Source organism: Ambystoma mexicanum, chromosome 9 (genome assembly GCF_040938575.1).
Source record: "Ambystoma mexicanum isolate Mex_15411 chromosome 9, UKY_AmexF1_1, whole genome shotgun sequence".
Classification (NCBI taxonomy): domain Eukaryota; kingdom Metazoa; phylum Chordata; class Amphibia; order Caudata; family Ambystomatidae; genus Ambystoma; species Ambystoma mexicanum.
The window spans coordinates 614,250,729-614,275,462 of NC_090931.1; the positions used below are offsets into that span (position 1 = coordinate 614,250,729).

Sequence of the window (24,734 nt, forward strand, 5' to 3'; positions counted from 1 at the left end):
CTGACCCGGGACATGCGTGAAATGTAGAAACTTAAAGCTCTCCTAGGATCTAACCTATGGAGCCTCTCCTCGTCCTTACCAGGATGCAGAGGAGGATAAAATGCCAGAAGAACCACCTTCTGGCTCAAATGAAATTCCAACACCACCTTTGGAAGAAAGGAAGGACGAACTCCAAGGACAACCCTGTCCTTATGAAACACAGTGAAGGGTGCCTTAACTGAAAGTGCCTCTAACTCACTCACTCTGCGAGCGTAAGTGACCGCAACTAAAAATACAGTTTTAAGGGTTAACAGTCTCAAAGGACAAGAATGCAAACTTGAGAACAAGGTTCAAATCCCAAACGGGCACCTGGAAAGGTGACGGAGGGAACACATTAGTGAGCCCTTTCAGAAAAGGTTCCCATGGTCAACACAGATTGACTCATTATTCTGCGTTGTACAAAAGACCACACCTTCTACACACTGGGGACAGGCAGGACATGACTGGCCAATTTGGAGCACATATCTCAATAAATATTCATGTAATACTAAAGTTATTCCAACAGTTAATGTTATTTTCACATTGTACATACCTCGGTGGACTGCTTTCCACTGTATGACATTTTCTTGATGGCCACCACTTCATTGGTGCGCACATCACGTGCCTGCAGCATCAAAGAAAAAAAAAGATTTTTTGTTTAAAAACATGTAAACTGCAGACCAACTAGCTTTTATCCTCAATATGCCTACTTAGTGTAAGAAAATATTTCTGATAATTTAGCACCCATTTGCTTGCAAGATTTGTTAAAAATGTTGCTCTATTCATAAGACCCAATGAAAAATCTGTTCATATGCACATTTGGTGGAAGTTCCTCATCACCTTCAAATAGCTCTCAATGTGCTGGTTAACACATGCACACGCCCCTGCAGTGTCCATGCTGCACCCACTTCTGCAATTTCATAAAATGTATTTGCTCATTGGATTTTTAAAATGCACTTAAGCTATGACAAAGCAACAAATGAGTATCAATCTGTTCTAAATAACGAAAGCTATACATTCGTGCTAAAACTGTACTTATCATTGACTTGTAATATATTTGTGTTCTTTGAAATACAATGTATTTTCAAGGATTGCGTTTGAAATTCATTTTAAGGCAGTATGAATTAAGGTGCCATTTTGTGACAGCTCCATCACTTAGCACCAATTATGTTCTTTAACTTACAAAATCACTGGTGCTTCCAAGAAATGGTGAGTGTATTCATTAATAAAACAATTGTTAACCTTCGAATTTAACTATGATATGATATGTTATTTATAACGTGCTTAATACCCAGAGGTTTCTAAGCGTGGACCCAGGGATAAAACCTGTGCTGCTCCATGTCGTCTTGCTTCCAAGGCGAGCATGTTGCTGCTGAGCTATCCTCCCAAGACAGTACTGTTGAGAAAGCCCATATTTAACAAGCATCTCTTGCCTTTCCACTTTCATCATCACAGATCAACACATAATACAAGCTGATCAATCTAATCCCTATGTAAATGCTACCAAGGATTTAAAAAGTAAACTTCAACAACCGCAGGCAGCTTTTTAACTTCCTAACTCAGCATACTTCCCACACCTCGCGACAAGTGTGAAAAAGGAGGTAATTTTCCATAAATATAATTCATTTTTTGTTTTTATTTGCGTTTACCTATACAAACGTATATTTTTTTTATAACTTATTTTACTGATTTTTAAACAAATAAATTCATAACATAGCAATTCGTACTCCTTCATAATTCATTCCCCTTTTCTTTTCCCAGTGCATCTTTTAATTTCATAAAACACATCAGATATTCACAAAGTTCATTATACAACCGCAATTGACGAAAGGAAGAATTAATTAATTGGCAAAAAGTATTGAAAGAGAAGGGATACGACCAGGAGAAAAGAAAAAGGAGAAAGGGAGAAAAAAAAAAAAAAACAACCCATATGCTCTATGTGCGAACATAATCCAAAGATGGGCTCCGAGTTTGCATAAACTTTGGGAGTTTCCCCTCCGGCATAGCTCTTAGTTTTCCTGGGCCTAGTAGATCCCATATTTTTCCAGCCAACTTTATTTATTCAATGGAGAAGAAACAGAAAGAAGGAAAGAAAGAAGATACACTCTTTTCAGGCGTTATCTTAGGCCAGTGGTATGTCTTAGTGCAAGTCAATTATTGTGGCCCAATCTCCATTTTAGGAATTACAATTTTGGTATAGCATCAGAAAATAACTTAACCGTAAACCCCCCCCCCCCTCCCCTAACCCCTTTCCGCTCCCAGTTCCCATTGGCATGGATCAGTTCCTCTGACGTCGGTAAGAGTCGTTGTGTTCTGAGTGGGGGCCCACTGCATAGCATCGCAGCTCCTGTGCTTGGTTTGTTCGTCTTCAGTTGTGAATTGCTCTCAGCAGGTTTGGCCTGAAGAAGTATGCTTCTCGGACTCCAACATAGCCGAAGAAGGGGTCCCAGATAGCTCTGAATTTTAGGTATTTCCTGTCTCTCAGGGCCCCCACCTTCACCATGGCTATTACATTCCATGACTTTACCCACCAACATGCTGTTATTGGGCCTTCACGGTTTTTCCATGCCTGTGCCAGTCTCATCTTAGCTGCCATTAGCAGGTGGGTGATGAGCGTAGCGTTGTTTCTTGTTGCCGCATATATGTCTTCCACCGTTGTGCCCAGGAGTATAGTTTTGGGTGCCGCTAGCAGCTGCTTCCCTGTGATATCTTTTATATGGCCCAGGGTTTCCTTCCAGTACATTGCCGCCTTCGGGCAGGACCACCACATGTGGTATAGATCTCCATTGCCTCCACAGTTTCTCCAGCATGTGGGAGGGTAATTAGGTTTCATTTTGTGCAGCCTGTGAGGGGTCAAGTACCACCTAAAGCAAATCTTGTGCGCAGCTTCTCTAACCGCTGTGCATGTGGAGGCTTTTCGTGCTCTTGTCCATATTTGGGACCATTCCTCCTCAGTGATGGGTTCGCCTATGTTTTTCGCCCAGTTATCCATATATGGGAAGGTGTCACTCAACTGAGCTTTGTCAAGCAACTTGTATAGTTTGGAGACAGCTCCCGGTTCATCCCCTTCATGTAGCGTTAGTTCCAGCCCTACTGGTTCCCTTGTAGCTGCTTTCTGGATTTCCCTATGTGCTATCCAATGCCGGATCTGGATGTAGTTGTACCTATCCGTTTCCCCAACTCCAAATTTCTGTTTGCACTCTTCGAAGAGTAGTGGGTTTCCTTCCCTGAAGAAGTCCTTCAAATACAGTGATTGTTCCGGTCCCCAGTTCCTCCAAAACCTGGGCCGTTTGCCCGGTGTGAAGCTTTGGTTATGCACCATTGGGGTATAGGGGCCCAACCCTGGGGTGATGGTCCGTCTTTTCAATGCCCGATCCCAACCTTGCAGCGAGATCCTGGTTGCTTCCAGTAGGCGCCCCTCTGCCTCCCTGTCGCCCTTCCGCAGACCGTGCAAGGCCTTTAATGGGATCGAGGTCCCTCCCTGTTCGATTCCCACCCATCCCTTTGATTTGTCGTCTCTCTTCCAGGCCAACATTGGTGCTATTTGTGCAGCCAGAGCGTATCTTTCCACGTCCGGGACCCCTAGGCCTCCCAGGGGTGGTGACCTCGTTAGGACCTTTCGTGGTATTCTGGCTTTCCCCTTGTGCCATATGAAGGAAGTCAAGTACCCTGTAGTGCCTTGCTTAATTTGGGGGGGGATCTCTATTGGAAGCGAGCTTGCTGGGTGCAGTAGTTGTGGTAACAGGGTCATTTTGATTGCAGCAATCCATGCAAACCAGGATAGCTCCTGAGTGTCCCACCTGTGTAGGTCCTCCCTTAGTTGTTTTACCAATGGGGTAATGTTTGCTCCGTAGAGGTTTTTATGGCTCTTTGTTAATTGGATCCCCAGGTATTCTATTGAATCTTTTTCCCATGTTAGTGGGTATCAAGACCCCAGGTCTTCGGCAACCTCTTCCCTCTCTGTAATGTTCAGAGCATTAGATTTGGTGAAGTTTATATTGAAGCCCGACATCAAGGCAAATTCTTGTAGAGTATCTAATGCTCTTGGTAAAGTATTTTTAGGGTCCCTGAGGAACAGCATTATATCGTCTGCATACAGTGCTATTTTATATGTGCACCCCCCGCATTTAACCGCCTGTATGTCAGGGTCTTGCCTTATTATTTCGGCTATGGGTTCCATCGCCATGGCGAAGATTAAGGGCGAGAGTGGGCAGCCCTGCCTAGTCCCTCTATTGATTTTGATTTTTATTTACACAAAAGAAACCAAGAAAAATAAATCTCTCATTACAAATTACATAGAAATACAACATCTAACTCAATAAAATCCTAAAGGAATGTTGCCGGGCAAAAAAGAAATGATTTAACAATTAAAATTAAGCTGCCTAAACCAAAAAATTATTCAGTCAGGAATAACAGAATCCATGGTGCCAAGGACTCTGCGAGTGTTCACTTTGAATTGGTATCTCTGACCAGACCTTACACCTTTATTCAAGCAAAGACTCCTCTATACGCAACAAGTCGCTGATCCTCCCCTCCCCCTTGCTAGGACCGAGAAAATAATTAACATTTTCTCAGTGCAATAATCAATGACGTTTGCGGGGTCATCAGTCTAGACCACAGATCCTGACTTAGGCTCGGAGATGTAGAGTTTACGAATCTGCCAAAGCTTTCAATTTGCAGAGACAAGAAACATGGGCAAATCAGCACAAGCTGGAACACATTTTTGACGTCCCTTGTCACACATTCTGCAAACTCTCGGGTCCAGTATTCAAAGGGAGGGAGAAGGCATTGTAATCGAAATCTTGGGTACCAATCCCTTAGGTACCAATGTCTGAGTTTTACAGATGGAAATTTCACCTTGCCCTCATATTGCTTTAGTCTACTTAGATCTTGTAGGTCCATACCATGCCAAGCAGTAATCTTTCTTCACTATTGCTTCTGATTCAGACTCCAACAAATCTGGGTCTACCCTCATCTGATTCACTTGTTTTTTTGACTTTCTTTAGATAAGATAATCTGCTACTAGCAGCGCCATAAGAAAAGACCCTAGAGCCGACTTATCCGCTCATTCAAGATTTCCCATTAGCGACTAGTATATTGTGCCTACCAGGAGGTCAGATCCAATTCTAGTCTGATGGGGGCAACTGGTGTAGATAGTGGAAGGCCCAAAACTCATTTAAGAATTTTTGCTTCATGAACGTCAAAGAAATTGCTCTCCCCTTATATTTAGCAGTCTTCAGCCATATAAAACCATTGGTGGCACTTTCGTTTTGTAGAACTCAATGAGGGGGCTCAGTGAAAAGGCACATAGTTAACTTTTAATGCCTAACAGCAACGAAATACAGGAACAAATTTCCCCAGCTAGTCGTGCAGTCAACTGCTCTCAATGCTTCAGTACTGAGATCAGCAATCCCAAGTAACAGATGGAGGTGACCCTTTTAATAGGAATGTTATTGTTTTAGCAATAACCAGGTTTAGACCAGGTGAAGTGTTTTAGCTTCTGACGGGTGGAAGCGATCATAAGCGCCCACTAGCCCATAAGCGCCCACTAGCAAGTGATTGGCTGCACAGCTAGCAGCTCCTGGGCCTAGCGTTTCGAGCGCTGCAGCCCACTTCATTTCCTTATCTAGAAGGAAGGTGAGTGGAGCAGCAGCGCGCGATCCCTTTTTTTTTCCTAAAGAAAACACTGTAAAAATGTTTAGATTCCCCGTGTGCCTCTCGTGGCCCAGCCACCATTTCCTGGTCTCTCCCCTTCCTCCCGCCTCCCATCCCGCCCCCCGCCCCTGAATGGTTGTTGCGGCGAGGCAGCGTCGGTGCTCCGACCCGCTTCCTGCACCTACTTCCCATCCTAGGAGCAAGTGAGTCAGCCCCCACTTCCCCTCCTCTTAAACCTCTTCCTGATCCCATCCCTCCCGCCCACCCCTCCTCTGATAGGCCCCTTGATCTTTATCACTGGTCCTCCCAGGGCAGCCCTCTGCCCGGCAGCCCCCAGCGGCTAAGGGCCCCAAGGCCAAGGGCAGCTCCAACAGAGACGGCTCCAAGATGTGTCTGCAGGTGTCCGCAGGGGAAGCCAATAAAGCCAGCAACTAACAGACACCACCAAAAACCGTGAGTGTGGTGTGGGTGAGGAGTAGAGCAATCACTCCACTCCTGAAAGCCATTGCCACTCTATCTTACATCCTAATAAGATATACTGCCATAATGTTAGCATGCCCACACTTAGTTAGAACTGTGAAAGTTAGCATGTCCACTCTTAGATGGAATTGTGAAAGTTAGCATGTCCACTCTTAGATGGAATTGTGAAAGTTAGCATGTCCACTCTTAGATGGAATTGTGAAAGTTAGCATGTCCACTCTTAGATGGAATTGTGAAAGTTAGCATGTCCACTCTTAGATGGAATTGTGAAAGTTAGCATGTCCACTCTTAGATGGAATTGTGAAAGTTAGCATGTCCACACTTAGTTAGAACTGTGAAAGCTAGCATGTCCACTCTTAGATGGAATTGTGAAAGTTAGCATGTCCACTCTTAGATGGAATTGTGAAAGCTAGCATGTCCACACTTAGTTAGAACTGTGAAAGTTAGCATGTCCACTCTTAGATGGAATTGTGAATGTTATCATGCCCACACTTAGATGGAATTGTGAAAGCTAGCATGTCCACACTTAGTTAGAACTGTGAAAGTTAGCATGTCCACTCTTAGATGGAATTGTGAAAGTTAGCATGTCCACTCTTAGATGGAATTGTGAAAGTTAGCATGTCCACTCTTAGATGGAATTGTGAAAGTTAGCATGTCCACTCTTAGATGGAATTGTGAATGTTATCATGCCCACACTTAGATGGAATTGTGAAAGCTGGCATGTCCACACTTAGTTAGAACTGTGAAAGTTAGCATGTCCACTCTTAGATGGAATTGTGAATGTTATCATGCCCACACTTAGATGGACTTGTGAATATTATCATGCCCACACTTAGTTAGAACTGTGAAAGTTAGCATGTCCACTCTTAGATGGAATTGTGAAAGCTAGCATGTCCACACTTAGTTAGAACTGTGAAAGTTAGCATGTCCACTCTTAGATGGAATTGTGAATGTTATCATGCCCACACTTAGATGGAATTGTGAATATTATCATGCCCACACTTAGTTAGAACTGTGAAAGTTAGCATGTCCACTCTTAGATGGAATTGTGAATATTATCTTGTCCCCACTTAGTTAGAACTGTGAAAGTTAGCATGTCCACTCTTAGATGGAATTGTGAAAGTTAGCATGTCCACTCTTAGATGGAATTGTGAATATTATCATGTCCCCACTTAGTTAGAACTGTGAAAGTTAGCATGTCCACTCTTAGATGGAATTGTGAAAGTTAGCATGTCCACACTTAGTTAGAACTGTGAAAGTTAGCATGTCCACTCTTAGATGGAATTGTGAATGTTATCATGCCCACACTTAGATGGAATTGTGAATATTATCATGCCCACACTTAGTTAGAACTGTGAAAGTTAGCATGTCCACTCTTAGATGGAATTGTGAATATTATCATGTCCCCACTTAGTTAGAACTGTGAAAGTTAGCATGTCCACTCTTAGATGGAATTGTGAAAGTTAGCATGTCCACCCTTAGATGGAATTGTGAAAGTTAGCATGTCCAATAGCCTCTCTGTGATTCTAGAAATGTGCCCAACAGCCCCCCTGAATTTAGAAGTGTGCCCTGTAGCCTCTCTGTGAATATAGAAGTACGCCCAATAGCCTCCTGTGGAAAGTTGAATATAGAAGTGTACCCAATAACCTCTCTGTGAATTTAGAAGTCTCTGAAAGGGCATGTAACCCATCATATCTCACCAACACGCTTACTCTCTCCTTACATCACCACTCAAATAGAACACAGAGATACTATGACACCATTCGGTATAGCTGTTCTCATATCAACATTTGCTGCTCACCCCACATCACTCTAAGTAATCACTGCTGGTTACGCACCCCCCAGCGAGGCGTTCTCCTCAGGCCTAACGCAGCCACATCCGATCTGGATGAATCCTGCCAGAACGAACACATACTCCTGACCTCTCAACCACCACACCTATCGCTAGAAAGCAGCTATTACACCGATACCGCACGAGCTGTACACATACCCGGTGCTCACACGCACCTTTTTGACTCTCTCTACTCTCTCTACTGATATGAACTTCGGTTCCCAAGGGCGTTCAACCTACCAGCGCCTTCAGACCATACCAATGGTATATAAGGCGCTATATAAGTGCAAAATAACAATAACAATAACAATTTACTCGGGTTGCTCCAAGTTGTTTGAAATTAAATGTTTTTCTAGTCCCTCCAGTTGCCAAGGTAATGCTGCTTGTGTAAAGTCCATCAATATGAGGTCATCTGCATAGGTGAGGCACCTTCGTTTCAGATTAGGCAAACTGGGGACAAACCAGCCCCATTCTATACTCTTCTTCCACAAGTTCGCTAGGTACAAATTGAATAATGTGGGTGCAAGCACACAGCCCTGGTGCACAACTCTATTGAGACGGATCTTGCAGGATAGATCACCACACATTCAACCTCACCTTAGTTAAGTTGTTAGAGTGCAGTAGTTGGATTAACGACAGGAGGCCCGGATCTATCCCCCACTTAGCCAGTTTTTGCCAGAGTCTGGTGATGTTAATGTTATCGAAAGCAGCTGATAAATCTATTGTGGCTACATACAGTAAACACCCTGTCGGAGGCACAAAATCTGCCAGACATGTTGTTAGAGTCAGGCTACTAATAAGTGTTCCGGCTCCTCTCCTAAAGCCCATTTGAAGTGGGCTTAGGATGTTTGCCCCCTCGGAAAACCTGGTAAATTTGCCCAAAAGAAATTTGTATCGATCAAGTAGATAAGTCTGTAACATGGAGTGTTATCTCTCTAGCCCCTTTTGAAAATAGGAATCGAACAGGCCCAGGAGGATGGACAGATATAATCATTCGTAATGGTAGTGAATAGATGGTACAAAATGTCTGCCCATAAGGGCACATTACTTTTGATAAGATTTGGCACACCATCCGGCCCAGATATGAGAGAGTTATTGAGTTTATTGATAATAAACTTTATATCTGTCTGATCGAAAAAAAGGTTTTAGGGGGTAGGGGGTGCAGAGAATCATTTTCCAACCTTGGCATCAGCTCTTTCCCATCAATGACCCATATTTATCGAAGAAAAAGTCAAACCACCACTATTCTGACACTCCTGAGGACTGGTGGAATGACAGTTTCCCTTGTTCAAAATACACCAGATCCCACGAGTTTCATGCTTAACTATTTTCCTCAATAGAGCATGGTTTGTCTCAATGCATTTCTCAGTTCGATGGACACCACCAAATTCTGAATTGTCATCAACTTTTTTTCTCCGTTAATTTTATCTTCCCACGTTGTTAATGTGCACTTAGTCAACTGTCGACATTTACGCCTTCGGATTGCCCCATCGTAGGTGTGACTGGTCCCAGTTAAACCAATTTTCGATTGGACAGGCGGGTTTGCCATCCTCAGTTTTCTCAATCTCAACAATATTTCTGGGGACTTTGTTGGATCAGAATACAGAATCTTCTTATTCAGGGAGAGATTTCCTCATTTAGAAAGATTTGTATTCACTGAATTTACATTAGTACTGTATTGTGCTACAGTGGTTCTCCCTGTCCCGAGATTACCAGTGACCCCCACCTTTGAAACCTCTGCAATATTCCCCCGAATACAAACCCCTTAGGGTTAAGTGCAGCATTGCATAGTCACTCAAAGTTGTCCTTACAATCTTAAAGTCAGCAACCTCTTCCACATCTACATTCTTAATGAAAATGTCATCAATCAATGTAGCCAGAGCATTCGACCATGTGGGAATTCCTACATACACCCCCCTGCTCCCCAAAGAGTTGGTTTGATTGCATGAAAGAACAGGTTGACAAGAAATTGGACCATATTTTACCACAACTAGCTTTGCTTGACAGACGAGAAAGAGGGATGACCCACTGCCAATCATATAGATCTTCCCAATCCCCCTCTAATCAAGCAGCTGCAGTTCAAGTCCCCTGCTATAATAACTACCCCCGCATAGGGGGTTAAAGTAAACTTTTATCACCAGTGCAACTGTTTGTGAAGTTCATTGTCATCACAGATCATCGTTACTAGGAACGCCTCGGATTTAGCTTGAATTTGCTAAAGGGAACGAAGCTTTCTGATTTTCACGGCTGTTAGGAGACCACCCTGGGGCTTCCCAAAGTGAGCCTTCTGTGCCGGCAGCGAGTGAATCAGAAAACCGTCCCATATTGGGTTGCTCCTGAGCCATGGTTCTTGAATGAGGATGATGTCAAAAATGGGAATAGTTTCTTACCTGTAACTCCATTTCTCCAGCATTGGTATCTTTCATGAATTCACATGCTTAGAATATTCCCAGTCGTCAGACTGGAACCCCTCGGTACACATATATAGCCTTTAACTTTCAACACTTGTGTCCTATCTACGTCCTTCTAGGACCCGCCTATGCATGCTCCGCAGGCCGTGCTAGTATTAGAGGCCCGCCCCCGCAGCTCCCCTTCAGATTTCGGCCCCTCCAAATTAGGAAGGGTTAAATGTATCACATACATTACATACGGGGAGGTTGACTGGCGCATGTGAATCCATGAAAGATACCAATGCTGGAGAAATGGAGTTACAGGTAAGAAACTATTCCCTTCTCCAGCATTGGATCTTTCAAGGATTCACATGCTTAGAATAGATTGTATAGCAGTAAAACTTGAGACGGCGGTGAGAATGTAATGTAACAATATATATCCTCACCCTACTACACAATGCATATCTACCGTAGGGATAAGTTAAGTCATATAACGTTGCCCACATAAAGTATATCGCCCTTAAGAGGGTAGACAACAGAATCTCCACAGGGAGGAGCTTACCTTACTGAAACAGATAGCGCAGGACAGCTCTTCCCATCTGCACCTGGTCTGCGTGCTGCCTGGCAAGGCAGTAGTGGCGGGTAAACGTGTGGGGCACTGACCATGCCGCAGCTTGGCATATGTCCGTCAGCGGAATTCCAGCCCATAACGCTGTTGAGGAGCACATCGACCTTGTAGAATGAGCTCTAGGATGCCCTTGCAGTGGCCTTCCGGCCTTAGAGTGACAAAAAGCAATCGTTGACGAGACCCATCTAGCCAATCCCTGTTTAGAGATTGCTTTTCCTCTCGTCGACGGACCATATGCGATGAACAGTTGCCGAGTAGCCCTGATGTCTTGTGTACGATGTAAGTAGAATTTCAGAGCCCTCTTAACGTCCAGGGTATGAAGAGTTTTTTCTGCGGCCGATGAAGGAGTGGCGAAGAAAGTAGGCAGAACCACGGATGAGTGTTTGTGATATACCGTCGGAATCTTCGGGACGAACATAGGGTTAGTTGCCAGGACTACCTTGTCCTTAAAGAAGCTTAGGTAGGGCGGGTCCACGACCAGCGCTTGTAGTTCCGAGATACGTCTGGCTGATTTGATAGCTATCAAGAATGCCAACTTCCACGAAATGAATTTTATGTCGGACGTGGCCATAGGCTCGAAAGGCGGTTTCATCAAGCCTGCCAACACTGTGTTGAGGCTCCACGTCGGGGGGAAAACGTTTCACCGGGGGAAAAGCTTGAAATAAACCCTGCATGAAGTGTTTTACCAGTCTGTCACTGAATAGAGGAGACGACTGCCTCTTCCTTGTGAACCTCGAGATGGCTGCCGGGTGTACCTTTAACGATGAGGGGGGGCAATCCCTTTTCTGCCAAGAGGAGCAGGTAAGGTAGAACTTGTTCCGGCATCACCAATAATGGTTGTAGGCCCCGTTGTCCTCTGCACCATTCACAGAATCTCTGCCACTTATAGGAGTAAGATTTGTTAGTAGAAGGGGCTCTAGCCGCCTGTAGAATTTTTTGACAATCCTCTGAAATGTCTAAAGCGCCGAACTCCGAAAAGTCAGGAGCCAGGCTGTAAGGTTGAGACTGTCCGGGTCGTGATGCCACACCGTGCCTCTGTCCCGGGATAGAAGGTACGGGACCTTCGGAAACGCTATGGGATGTTCCAGCGATAGATGGAGGAGGTCTGAGAAGCACGGTTGCCTCGGCCAGTATGGTGTCACTAGAATCACCCGGCAATTGTATCTGCGTATCCACTGTATTGTTTTTTGTATGAGGGGAAACGGGGGAAAAGCATAGAGGAACATGTCCGTCCATGGGAAGGAGAACGCCTCCCCCACCGAACCCTCTTTGGGCCATCTGCTTGCAAATTGCTCGCATTTCTTGTTGTCTTTGGTCGCGAAGGCGTCCAGAGGGGGGGTGACCCCATTTCTCGAACACTTTCCTCAAGTGACCCGTGTCCATTTCACACTCGTGTAACTGGGCCATGCTTCTGCTGAGGGAGTCGGCTTGGCCGTTCCTCACTCCTGGAAGGTGATGAGCCACGAGGGAAATTTCGTGCTTCGATGCCCAATGCCATGTTTTCTGGGTTTCTATGGAAAGAGTCCTTGATCGTGTCCCTCCTTGTTTCCTCAGATAAAACATGGCTGTTGTATTGTCAGTCAGTATTCGCACTCGCGAACTCTTGATGTGTGGTAGGAACGCCTTCAAAGCCCATCGTACCGCTCTGAGCTCCAGTACGTTTATGTGTAGGAGTGACTCCGTTGGAGACCAGCGACCTTGCGTTTGGAGAGCACCCATGTGCGCTCCCCATCCGGTTAGGGACGCATCCGTCACTATGGTGCTCTGAAACTCCGGCTCCTGTAGGGGCACACCGTTGTTCAGATTGTGGGAACTCTGCCACCACTGAAGGGTCCGACATAGCTTGTCGTCGTCGATGGTTATCCTGTCCGACCACGATCCCTGAGCCTGTGTCCATCGGTCCGCGAGGAATTCTTGGACTGGCCTCATGAATAGTCGGCAGTTTCTCACCAGATGGATGCAGGATGCCATGGCCCCTAGGACCGAAACATACTTTCTCACTGAGATCCTGGTGTTTCGCCGTAGCCGGGCCGCTTGTTGAATGAGTCTTGAGGTCCTGTCAAGAGAAGGTTTCACCAGCCCTAACTGAGTCTCGAACTGTGCCCCCAAGAATACCAGCATTCTTGATGGCCACAGAGAAGATTTCTCGAAGTTTATGGCGAATCCTAGCCGTTGTAGAAGCTGCATGCTGGCTTGCAGACTTGTGTTGGTCGACGCTGGGGAGGATCCCCTTACCAGCCAGTCGTCGAGTTATGGGTATACATGGTGGCTTTGCTTCCTTAGCCAGGCAGCCACTGGAGCCAGGCATTTTGTGAACGTTCTGGGGGAGGTCTTGAGCCGAAAAGGAAGAACCGTGAATTGGTAGTGAGTTCGCCCTATTACAAAACGTAGGAATTTCCTGCGTTTCCGACACATTGGAATATGGAAATACGCGTCCTGTAAATCCAGGGACGCCAGGAAATCTCCCTTTTGAACTGCGCGGATCACTTCCTGCAGAGTGAGCATCTTGAATTTCAGGCTCTTTAAGGACTTGTTGAGATCGCGTAAGTCTAGAATGGGACGCCATTTGCCGTTCGGCTTTTTTACGACTAAGTATCTTGAGTAGACTCCTTGACCTCTCTGTGATGTTGGAACTACTTCTATCACGCCCTTCGCTAACATGAGTGTAACCTCTTGTTGCAGTACCTTCATATGGGACTGAGCGGTGAACGCAGGTGGGATTTGCGGAGGGTTTGCTTGAATTGCAGAGAGTGTCCGTTTTTTTATAGTGTCTAACACCCATTGGTCCGTCGTTATCCTTTCCCATTCGTCGACATATGCTGAAACTCTTCCCCCCAGAACGGTTTGTGGTATGTCACTGCTGATCTTTATTTTGCTTGTCTCTCGACGACGATGGGTATGATGGTCGTTTTCTGGAAGACTGGAAGTTTCGTCGACTGTTAGCCGATTGTGAGGCACGTCGGTATCCCTGGGAGGGGTAAGCCGATCTGGCAAAGGATCTGTCTCCAGAAGAGAATCTTGAATTACCTGAAGCCCCTCTAAAGGGACGAAAAGACTTGTAACTTCTGCCACTCTGGAGGGCACCCAATGAACGTGCCGTGTCCGAATCTTCTTTCATTCCTTTTAGGGCCTCGTCCACCTTCTCACCGAAAAGAAGGTCTCCCTCAAAGGGCATATCTAAGACCTTGTATTGCACTTCTGGCCTGAAGTAGGTACACTTAAGCCATGACTGTCGACGCAATACCACCCCATTGTTGACTTGCTTGAAGCCTGACTCAGCGAGATCCACCGCGATGTTTATTGCGTAATTTGAGGCTTCCTCACCCTCTCGGACCAGTAGCATCGCCGCCTTCCTCTGTTCTTCTGGAAGATGATCAAGCAGCGGAGCTAGTCTGTGCCACATCTCCCTATCGTATCTGGCCACAATTGCCAGAGAGTTTGCGGCCTTTACTGTGGTCGCTCCCACGGAGAGCACTTTCTTGCCAAAGGCATCTTGGCGTCTCGCTTCGTTCTCAGGAGGAGTCGTGCACTTGTGCTGTGCCTTTGCCTTCCTCGCTATTGCCGCCGACACCACCGAGTCCGGTGTTGGTTGGGAGGATAAACACTTGGGGGTAGACTCTGGAGCCTTAAACTTTTTTTCTAGGCGTCCTTTCACTGCTGGTTCTGAGAATGGGCGTCTCATTGTCTGCAACCCCTCTTTCCATACATGGTCTAGTATTGGTATCGAGAACACCGACCTCCTTCTCTTGCCCATGTGGTCGAACAAAAAACATTCCTTTTTCTGTTCTTCCTGGGACAGACCAAATTCTTTGCATGCCTTCTCCATCATAGAATGGAATGACGCAATGTCATCCGGAGGGGACGGGTGAGCTGGGCTTCTGGGGTTTTCCAACTCCGCCTCTGACTCCCAGGTGGGATCTCTGGAGGGGGATAATGAGAAATCCGACATGGCTCCCCTGTCAGACTCCGAATCTGGCAGCTCACCTTCCTCCTGTGCCAATGTTGAGATTGGCGTGCGTGGGTGCGTCGGTTGACGGGACGGGCCCGGCTCATCGACGGGTGATTGTGGCAGGCTTGCCTGGGGTAGTCGCTGGTCCAACGACCGCAACAAGGACTGAAGCGTGGACAGAATATCCAACGACAAAACCGATTGAGGATTGAGGAGAGGGGCAGATACCGGTGTAACGGATGCCCTCGTCGACGACTTGTCAGCCGCTCGTAGCCCTAGGTCTAATGGGCCAGCAACTCTCTCGTTCTCGTCCTCTGAGGACAGCAACATAGCTTGTTCTTGTAGCAAAGCCTCTGGGGGGGGGTCGGGTCAAAGACTTCAGGCCTCCAGGCCTCCTGTAGGGCCCCCGTCGACGCCATTGTCGACGGGACGGTGGATGCCCCCTGTGCGAGTGGCAGGGCGGCGGCCGATGACTGGACCGCCGTCGACGACGTAGACTTCGCAGGTGGTTTTGGCGGTCCCGCCTTCTCCACACTGTGCCCGCTTTTACTCGATTCTCGACTCGTGGTCGATCTGCAATGATCACCAGAGGAGGATTTCCTTTCCTTCTCATGCTTTTTTGATGAGGATGATTTCTTTGCCGAGGAGTGACTTCCAGACGACTCTTTTTCCGACGGTCTAGATTTCTTCGCCGGTGGTTCCGACGAGGCCGCGCGGCGTGATGTTTTCGCCGATTGTGTGCCCACCTCCGAGGGGGGGTATGCCCCCGCTCCATCATTCAGCCATGCCACCAGGCGTCGGTTCCGGTCTTTGAGGGTTTTTTGAGAAAACCCCTTGCATATGTCGCAGGTATCCGCCGAATGGTGAGGGTGGAGGCAATATATGCAGTCAATAGATCCGTCCCCCTCGTAAACCTTTTTTAAGCCGCATGTCGCGCATGCACAGAACAGCGCCTTTCCTGACATAGAGGACATTATACTGTACTCGAAAACCAATAACGCAACCTAGTACAAAACAGTAGGACAACACGAGGAGAACCCACTACTTTGGAGACGGTTGAAATCTGAAGGGGAGCCGCGGGGGCGGGCCTCTTATACTAGCACGGCCTGCAGAGCATGCGTAGGCGGGTCCTAGGAGGACGTAGATAGGACACAAAAGTGTCGAAAGTTTCCCTTTGGAAAAGGCTATATATGTGTACCGAGGGGTCCCAGTCTGACGACGGGAAATATTCTAAGCATGTGAATCCATGAAAGATTCAATGCTGGAGAAATGAAGGTGCTGCTTCTTAGTGTTGGTCATGAAGGAGTTGCAGCCCTGTGTGTTCAGTCTTGCTATTTGGAGAATGTCCCTAGAAGCCTGGCCGCATGCCATTGCAGGTGGGAAGGGTTGCTGCCAGCCATCCCAAATTCAGATTTTCAAAGGGCTGAGATGCATACAGCCTTTGATCTTGGTTGAAGTACCTTTTTAAAGGTCATTTTAGGCCGTGGGTAGGGTCTTGGAGTGATCACGGCACGCACCGCTTGGTAGCACCCAAACCCATTCAAAAGAAATGCCTCCTGATGACCAAACGCCAATCTTTCAATATTTTTTTACTTAAGTGAACAGCACACTTTCCCAGGTGATCTAAAGGTCGGGCATAGGTGCCATTATTGTTAACACACTGTTGAATTAATGGAATATGCCTTTCTTCCTCAAAGACCGATTCAAAAATCAGAATCTGGCTCTCGTTCTTGATAGCCTGATCCTTTAGAACAGTGGAGGAGTATTTGGCCATAGACTCTGTACGGCTCAACCCAAAGGGTAGCCGACCCTCCCCTTGGCTGGAAATCTTTGTAGATGGTTGCTGTGCTGACAGATTGATTCTTTCAGTGTCCCTGGGTGCTGATAAGCAACTGTTGCAAGTTGGAAAAATTCATCCGCGAGGGGACTTATAGCTGCGCTTCAGCTCTGCACCATCACCGTCCTTTATTGGATCCAACGATAGGACCATTGCCATATTTTGGCGGGATTTTGGTCTTCACTTGACTACGGGCATTGGTCGGAGGGGCCGACCTAAGAGACGGGTCAGTGATAAAATGTTTGTTTCTCCGTCAGCCCTTTGTTGGCCTTCCAGTTGTTCGAAGACTGCCATCAGTTACCACCTGTATGAAGTCGGGCTTTGCAGGAGCAGTATCGGCCGCTGATCTTCTTGCAACAGCCATGATTCTCCTTAAGATTGAGTGAGCCATTTCTCCTAGATTTTACCTCCGGTTTCATGTTTTTGGTTTTCTTTACCATTCGTTGTAGTGTATTTTTGCTGCGAAGAGATTTCCAGTTGCGCACCCGATTGTCCAGAACCTGCCTGGACCGCCTCATTTTCATTTGCCATTTTAAGTTGTCTAGATACATTTTGGTCACTGTTAGCCCACTTTTCCTTGGTTGTAAGCAAGGACGCTATCGGCACATCCTCTTGTTGGGCTCGCACATGCCCAAAAGGTGTGACCATATCTCCATTAGCATGCCAGAGTTCATGCGGACTTCAAAAGCCACTGTGTTATACAATCTGATGAAAGACTGGAGGACTAAGTTTAGTATTTCTAAAGAGCACTCCCCTATATCAGTCGGATTTGTATGATGGCAACTCCTTTCCCAAAGAAAGGGTTACTTGAGCAGACCCGGTCTCCTTATTGTCATTTCAGTTCGATGAGTCTAAATCGGAGGTATCTGAAATTGCTTTGAGTCTTTTCTTGAGTTCTAAATAAGATGGGGAGACGCTAAGTCAGTCTCTTATGGCTTCAATCGGCTGAATTTCGTTCTCAAGGCTTAGCACAGGCTTATAAAATGTAGGCATTTGCTTCTTGGTCCACTTGTGTCAGAACTGAGCCTAAGATCACAGTCCACCACTGTATAGTTGAGGCAGCCATCTTTTGTACTCAGATTGAATTGCCAGTGCATACGATATCCTTGGCTTTGTGGGAAAAATGCAGCAATTGTCCCTTTCCTCTCACACGGTGCCGGGGACTGGAGTTCATGTGACTGAGTGGTTTCGACAGTGACAACGGGGCCATACTTCTACTTTGCAAAAAATAACGTTTCTTTTTGGCCTGCATCTTTCCCATGCACCCCACCAAATGTCCAGAAAATCAAAACCCTCTGTCTTGCAAATAGCCAACAGTAATGGTCAGATACTGCAGAGCAGGAATTCAGAGCATCTGAAGAAAAAAAAAAATCATAAAGCCACTCACTATGCGCCACAAATCGCTGTCTGAACACTGGGTCGAGAGCTTTGTAACTGACGTTTAGAGTCCTAGTCTACATGTTCCCAATGTCAGCAAGTCTCCTGGCGCGGGCGGCCACTCCAAGGACTTTGTGAGTTTTTGATGTTTGGGCCCGCCTCCAAAGACAGCCAGGAAAGAGACCAGCAGAAGATTCACAAAGAATTTTCCAGTAAAAACTGGGACCCAGCCTTAAAAAAAATTTAAAAAAATAAACAATTAAAAAAAATACAAAAATCGCACTAGACGCGTAAAGTACTTCAGATTCACAAAATGTCAATCTCCAATTCATAAGCTTAATTTAGGAGTGGTTCCTTTTTATGAAAATGCATACAATCTGAAAAATTGTCCATTTGAAGGGGTTTGTCAGGGAGAGGCAGAGATGTTAGTTGAGGACAGTGATCAAATTGATGAAAACCCACCAGATCTGATCTTAAACAGATATTTACAATTATTACCGAATTTATTTCCCCACTGCACAACTTCATTGCACCAAAGTAACCAGGCAATAGAGCTGGAAATAGGTTTGGGCTTGGCTTCCATTTGAGGGAAGAACCTTTTTATTCCCAGTTTTGAGAAGTTGGGAGTAAAAGTATTTTAAGGGCATGAAAACAGTTCAGATTTTCAATTGGCCTATTTTTACGTAAATAAACATGCATTTTAATTTTGAATGAATATGTTTTTTTCTGCACATTTAAGTAATCTAAACATTGTTAGTAGGTGTTGTGAAAAAGAACTGCCTTTTATCACATAGGCAGGCTGTGTGTCAGGTAGCACAATAGCAGAGGTGCTCTTTGTGGAAGGTACTGGGGTCCAGCAACTGTTATGAACAGAGCAATGCCGGAGGCAAAAAAAGGTGAGACCAATTTGCGCCAATCAACAGGATTTTTTTTTAGGTTGGTGGTACTGCCAATGAATTAAGGGAGTAGTTTAGCTGGAGACCAACGTTCAGAAAAGTTCACAATTACTGTCAAACTGGCTGCACATGTCTGTCTACATGTTAGAGCTGTCATGGTGAAAGTATTTGCAGAATAGGAGAAAAAGAAATTCAAAAGTTAGAACTCAAATTCCTTGTTTTTACACTGGCGCATTATGCACCGTTGGCTGATTCATGTGCACGTTTCTGGGCATCAATGCATTTTTTTGGCCAGGTCGCAATGTATACATGTAATTTACCCCACACTGAAGTTCTGCTATTGTGGGAGAGGATCCTCTTGAAGTATTCAACTTTCTATGTGTGTTCTGGCTCGTAAGAGTAAAGACTCTCCGACCCCCCACACCCCCTCCCTGAGCCAGCCAGAACTAGACACTTTCAGGCACCTTTCTGACCAGGAAGGCAGCCCCTTCCCACAATGGACCCTCTCAACCCGAGGAAGACAACAGGGGTGCTAGACCCTTGAGCCCGGAGGGATACAGACAAGGCACTGATGACAAGCAGGATAAGGGGGTCTATGATATCGATGACCAGTTTCTCCCCCCCCCCACCTCCTCGGATGAGGATGTTCAAACCATAGGGTCACGACCCTCCACGGCGGGGATTGCCGTAGCCCCCATCCCCAAGAGAACCGCTGGTGAACAGTCTCCTCTAACGGGGGGGGGATGTTTACGCTGGAAGATCTAGTGCACCCCAGATCTACAGACTGGGAACCGTCGTCGAGAACAACGGAATATATCAAGGCCAGGCTGCGTAAACCCCTGGATAAAGAGGTTAGAGCCAGACTCAGAGCAGAATGCCCTCACCCAGAGATTCTGGGGAAGATGACTAACTCCAGAAATATACTCCAAGATGATCACTTTCCTTGGAAAGAATGCCAAAGATCCAAGAAAGTGCATTGACCGTGCCGGAAGATCCTCCCAGGACAAAGTCCTGGACATCACTGGTCCCCTGGCTGACATCACTAGACCTCGCTGAAGTAGCCATTGATACAGGCAACTCCATTGACCCTCTGATTCTTTCAGGTTGGTCCCAACGAGCACTCTGTCTGCTGGGAAATGCCAGCTGTGCCATATCAGCCGAGCGACGGAAAGGCATCCTGTTCAAAATTGATGCTAAGCTGGGTGAGCTAGCAGATACTGAATGCAGAGGTTTGCTATTCGGGGATCCATTTATGAAGGAAATGTCCAAATTGGTTGGCACCTTTACCGCCTTGGACAAGGCTCAAGCATCCATCAAGTGGGTTTTTGCTTCCAAAATGTTCTCCAGGGCCGGACAAGGTAGGGGTCGCTCCTCCGGCCGGTACTCATTCAATAGAAGACCTCAACATTCCAGGGACCAGCACAATGACTGGCAGGACCGCTCTGACACCTTCCCATCAAGAGGGCGAGGAAGAGGTTGTGGCTGGAGAAGAGCCGCAAGATATCCAGCCCAACAACAACGCACAGGTCAGTGTACCCATAGCAGCACCCACTCCGCAAACACCCATATGAGGGAGATTAGCTCTCTTTGCACGAGCATGGGACTCCTTTGTCAGGAGATGCCTGGGTCAGGGATGCAGCTCGCGGCCTGCACATAGAATTCTTCACTCAGCCCTTTCAAGCCTGTCGCCCCGCCCTGATAGTAATGTCCGAAGCGGATGAGGCAGCACTACACAGCGAGATGCACAGCTTCTATCTAAAACAAGCAATTCGACCCTGCTCAAACCAGGGCTGTTTCTTCAGCCCCATATTTTTGGTTCACAGGAAGCAGACGGAGCGCCCAGTGATAAATCTCAGGGCTCTCAGCGATTTCATGGTCTACCACCATTTCAAGATGGAGGGGATCCACATGCTCAGGGACATCTTGAGACCAAAGGACTGGCTCATGTGCCTGGACCTCAAGGACGCTTACCTCGCAGTGCCCATACATCACGCACACATAAGCCATCTGAGGTTCTCCTGGAAACACCAGGACTGGGGGTGCACAAGTTTACCTTTCGGGCTCTCCTCGGCACTTGGGCATTTACCAAGCTTCTAAGGCCTGTGGTAGCTCATCTAAGATAGCAGGGTGTCAGACTAATAGTCTACCTAGACAACATCTTCATGGCTCAATCCCAAGCCTTGGTAGACCAGCAGACCAGACTCGCCATAGACCTGCTACACAGTCAATTTCCTCATAAATTGGGAGAAATCGATCCTTTGTCCATACAGGAATCTAGAATTTCTAGGGTTTGTGATGGATACCCAGATTTCGCAGCTCCGTCTCCCTGTGGCCAAGATACACTCCACTGGACTATGACCTGATTGAGATGATGCAGGATGCTGGGAACCCTTCTTCAGGCTCAAGGAGGCTGCGAAGTGCAACTGCAAGCACCTCATCCTGAGCCTTGTATGCAGCACTGCAAGGAGATATGCCGCCATGATTCCCAGAAGTTGTGGGTACCACCACGCCAAGGTCATTGCTCTGTGATCTTGTCCTCCGAGGAGAAAATCCTCTCGAAGCTCATAATCCAGATGAGGCACGGAAGGTTACACTCTGCTTGGGCTCCAACTGTGATTTCTTAAAATGGATGAAAATCCCACCTCGTGTAGTGTTTTTTTCATGAGGGCGGAGGGGGTGTGGTGGACTGTCTCCGGAGACCTTGCCCTTACGAGCCAGTCGTCTAGGTATGGGTAAGATGGTGACCCTGAGCAAGATTGCCACTGCGTTCATCAGTCTTTTAAAGACCCTGGGGGCCGAACTGAGGCCAAAGGGTAGAACCTTGTATTGGAAATGAAAACATAGGATCCTGAACCTCAGAAAGGACAGATGGGGCTGCCAGATTGGGAGTTTTAGGCAAGCATCCTTCAGATCCAGGGAGCACATCTAGTTTGCCGCACACATCGTCTGCGCTATAAGCGCTGGGGTAAACGGGTAAACATCTTGAAATTTTGGAGGGGAGGCTGAAAGGTCCAACATAACTTTCAGGCCAGCCTGGTTCTTCTTGTGTATGGTGGAAATCCGTCAATAGAAGCCCAGACCCTGCTGGGAGGCTGGGACTTCCTCCACTGCCTAACTCTAAGGGCGAGCACATTTATGCTGCTGTACCAATCTGTGGCAGGGGAGGAGAGATGAGAAGAAGGGATAGGGAGCCAGAAGGTCCATGAACCTTGTCTGCCAGCATCGAGAGTGAAGGGCAAGCCTGCCCCCACCAGAGATTTGTGGATCCCGTCCCGATGGTTGTGTCATGCTTTTTTGCCCTCTGGGGCTGGGGGGGGAGGTTTGGTGGGGGAGACTTGAAAAAGCGCTTGCGAGCCGCCTTGTGCTGCTTGTGCCTGTGCTGACTCTGGGATCTCTCTGGGTGTCTGGAGCATCTCTCCTGGAAGCCCCTGAAGCCTCCGAAAGACCGACCCTTGTATGAGCGCTGGTGTACCTGACTATGTGTCTTGGGAGTGGACTTCGTGAAGATCAGTAAGGACTTGGCAGTCTGCCAAATATTTTTCTCAGCAAGTTCCTAGTCTGTGGTAGAATTGAACAGATTGCACCCCTCGAGGGGAAGGTCCAGCATACACTCCTGGATATCATGGTTGAACTTTGTTGCCCGTAGCCAAGCCGTCCTTCTCAGGTCGGTTGAAATGTGAGCCACTGTGGACTCCATTATGTCCTGCGCTACTATTTTGGCTTCAGCGAACCCAGTCTTCAAGCGCGCCTGGCTCTGCGCAGGGAGCTTAGGAAGGAAATCAGCGAGCTCTCGCCAGAGCCTCTGGTGGACAGCAGCCAGCATGGCATCAGCATTGGACTGGCGCAGATGAAGAGAAGCATTGGAATAGATTTTCTTTCCATATGCTTCCAGGGTCTTCTTACCCAGGAGTGCAGAGGCTGATGTAGCCGAGGATAATTGTGGCTTGGAGTAGAGTGAAGCTGCAGCAATCACTGAGGAGTGTGGCTGTGGGTGTGCCGACAGTAAGAGGGGGTCCCCTTCCATTTGCCTAAACTTCGCGTTGAGACGCCTATTGGTAGGCTGTGTAGTGTGGTTTGAGCCATCCTTTTCTAGCAAGGGCCAACACGTCCTTCTGCATTGGAATCCCGTTCGAGCCGTTGGGCGTTGAGTGAGAACCTCTGCCAATACCCCCGCCTCTGGTTGTTCCACCTCTGGCTGTGGGAGCCAAGTACTCAGCCAGGCCCACCAGCTGTTCGTGACAGGCCTTTGCCGACAATGCCGTGTCGGGGTCCTCCACTTCTTCTGTGTCCACCAATGTGTCCTGCTGGTCCGGTGTAGCTGGAGAAGTGCCGGGAGCAGGGAGCTGTGGCGTACCGATATGCACTGTTGCGGCAGCGGATAAGGGACTGGCAGAGGCAGGGGAGCTGATGTAGTGGGGACTGGCGCAGACAGCTGTGCTGCATTGGTCCCAGAGTAGCTGGTCCCAGGGGCGGGGTGGCTGTGGGTTCTAGCGGCTGTACCGGAGGGAGCATGTCCCTGATAACATCCTTCAGGATGATGCCCATCTGCAGAGCCTCATGAGTGTCAGGAATTTCTCAAACTTTTCACAGGCCGGAGGAGCGCTTGGTTGAGCGGGCATAGGTGCAGGACCCTGAAGTTGCTGAGACCTGGGCATCCATCATATTTGCTGTAATGTGGCGAGGTGCATCTGCCCTGCACCGCTGTTGGATATGCCATGGGCCAAGTGAATGGCTATGACTAGTCCCACCTGGAAACTCGTTCCCCTACTTAGTCCGCAAAGGGGGATGTGTCGGGCAAGCCGCCATTTTGTCTGGCTGCATGTCACGTGCCTGTGACGTGGCACTTGCTGCGCTCCAGGACGCAGAGCGGTGGAGGTTGATGCCTACCATGCACCCCAGGACTGGGCCTGGAAGGCGGATTGCACTTGGCTGTGGTGCCGGTAGTGTTGCGTACAGGCACCCCCTCAGACATCAGTCCGGTATTAGGGCGTAGCCCCTCGGGTTGAGAACCAGTAATAGAACCTTGCGGTCCCTCAGCGTAGTCACCGGTAGGATCTCATGACCCTCTCAGCCTGTTGGCCGGTAGCTGAAGCAGCCTTGGTACCTGTGCTGGTACTAGGACCCGATAGGTCACTCCTGCTCGTGCTCTTCCTGGGGAAGGAGTCGCCTTTGCAGGGTGCGGAAGGGAACAGTGCACCTACCTTGGGCCTGGTCCTGTGCTTAACAAACGCCTTTAGGTCCTCTGGTTAACCTGTTCTTCAGAGCGCACAGGGTCAGCTCGTCGCACGTGGTACAGCCTTCCCATCCGTGGTCGGAACCAAAGCAGTGGAGGCAGAGAGAGTGGGGGGTCAGACGTAGGAAAGAGACCCTTGCAGGCTGGACACCTATTGAATCCCACTGACGTTGACATGCGCCGGGGCATGGCACCAGAGGACAGAACAGTACCTGATTGAAGATAAGAAAAAGACGAATTTTACTATTCCGAGGAAGAGAGTGTGATATAATTAGGCCATAGGTTTAACATAGGAGCACTGGTGAAAGAGGTCCGCTCCCATCGACACAAAAAAAGAGGACTGGGGAGTGGCGCCGGTGGGCAGAGTTAGGGGAGCGCATGTCCCAGGGCCAGGCCGCTGCACGCACCTAGATTTAAAGGGAAAGATGATTTTTCTGATA

At 47.6% G+C, this 24,734-nt stretch overlaps 1 protein-coding gene across 1 annotated transcript in view; it reads right to left on the reverse strand.

The window, feature by feature from the left end:
- Positions 1-24,734, reverse strand: part of TAOK1 (TAO kinase 1) — a 1,754,180-nt gene that overhangs the window by 1,461,913 nt on the left and 267,533 nt on the right. Inside the window, exon 3 of the mRNA XM_069615276.1 lies at positions 572-643. Coding sequence (XP_069471377.1) covers positions 572-643 — 72 coding nt within the window. The remainder of the gene's footprint in view (positions 1-571; positions 644-24,734) is intronic.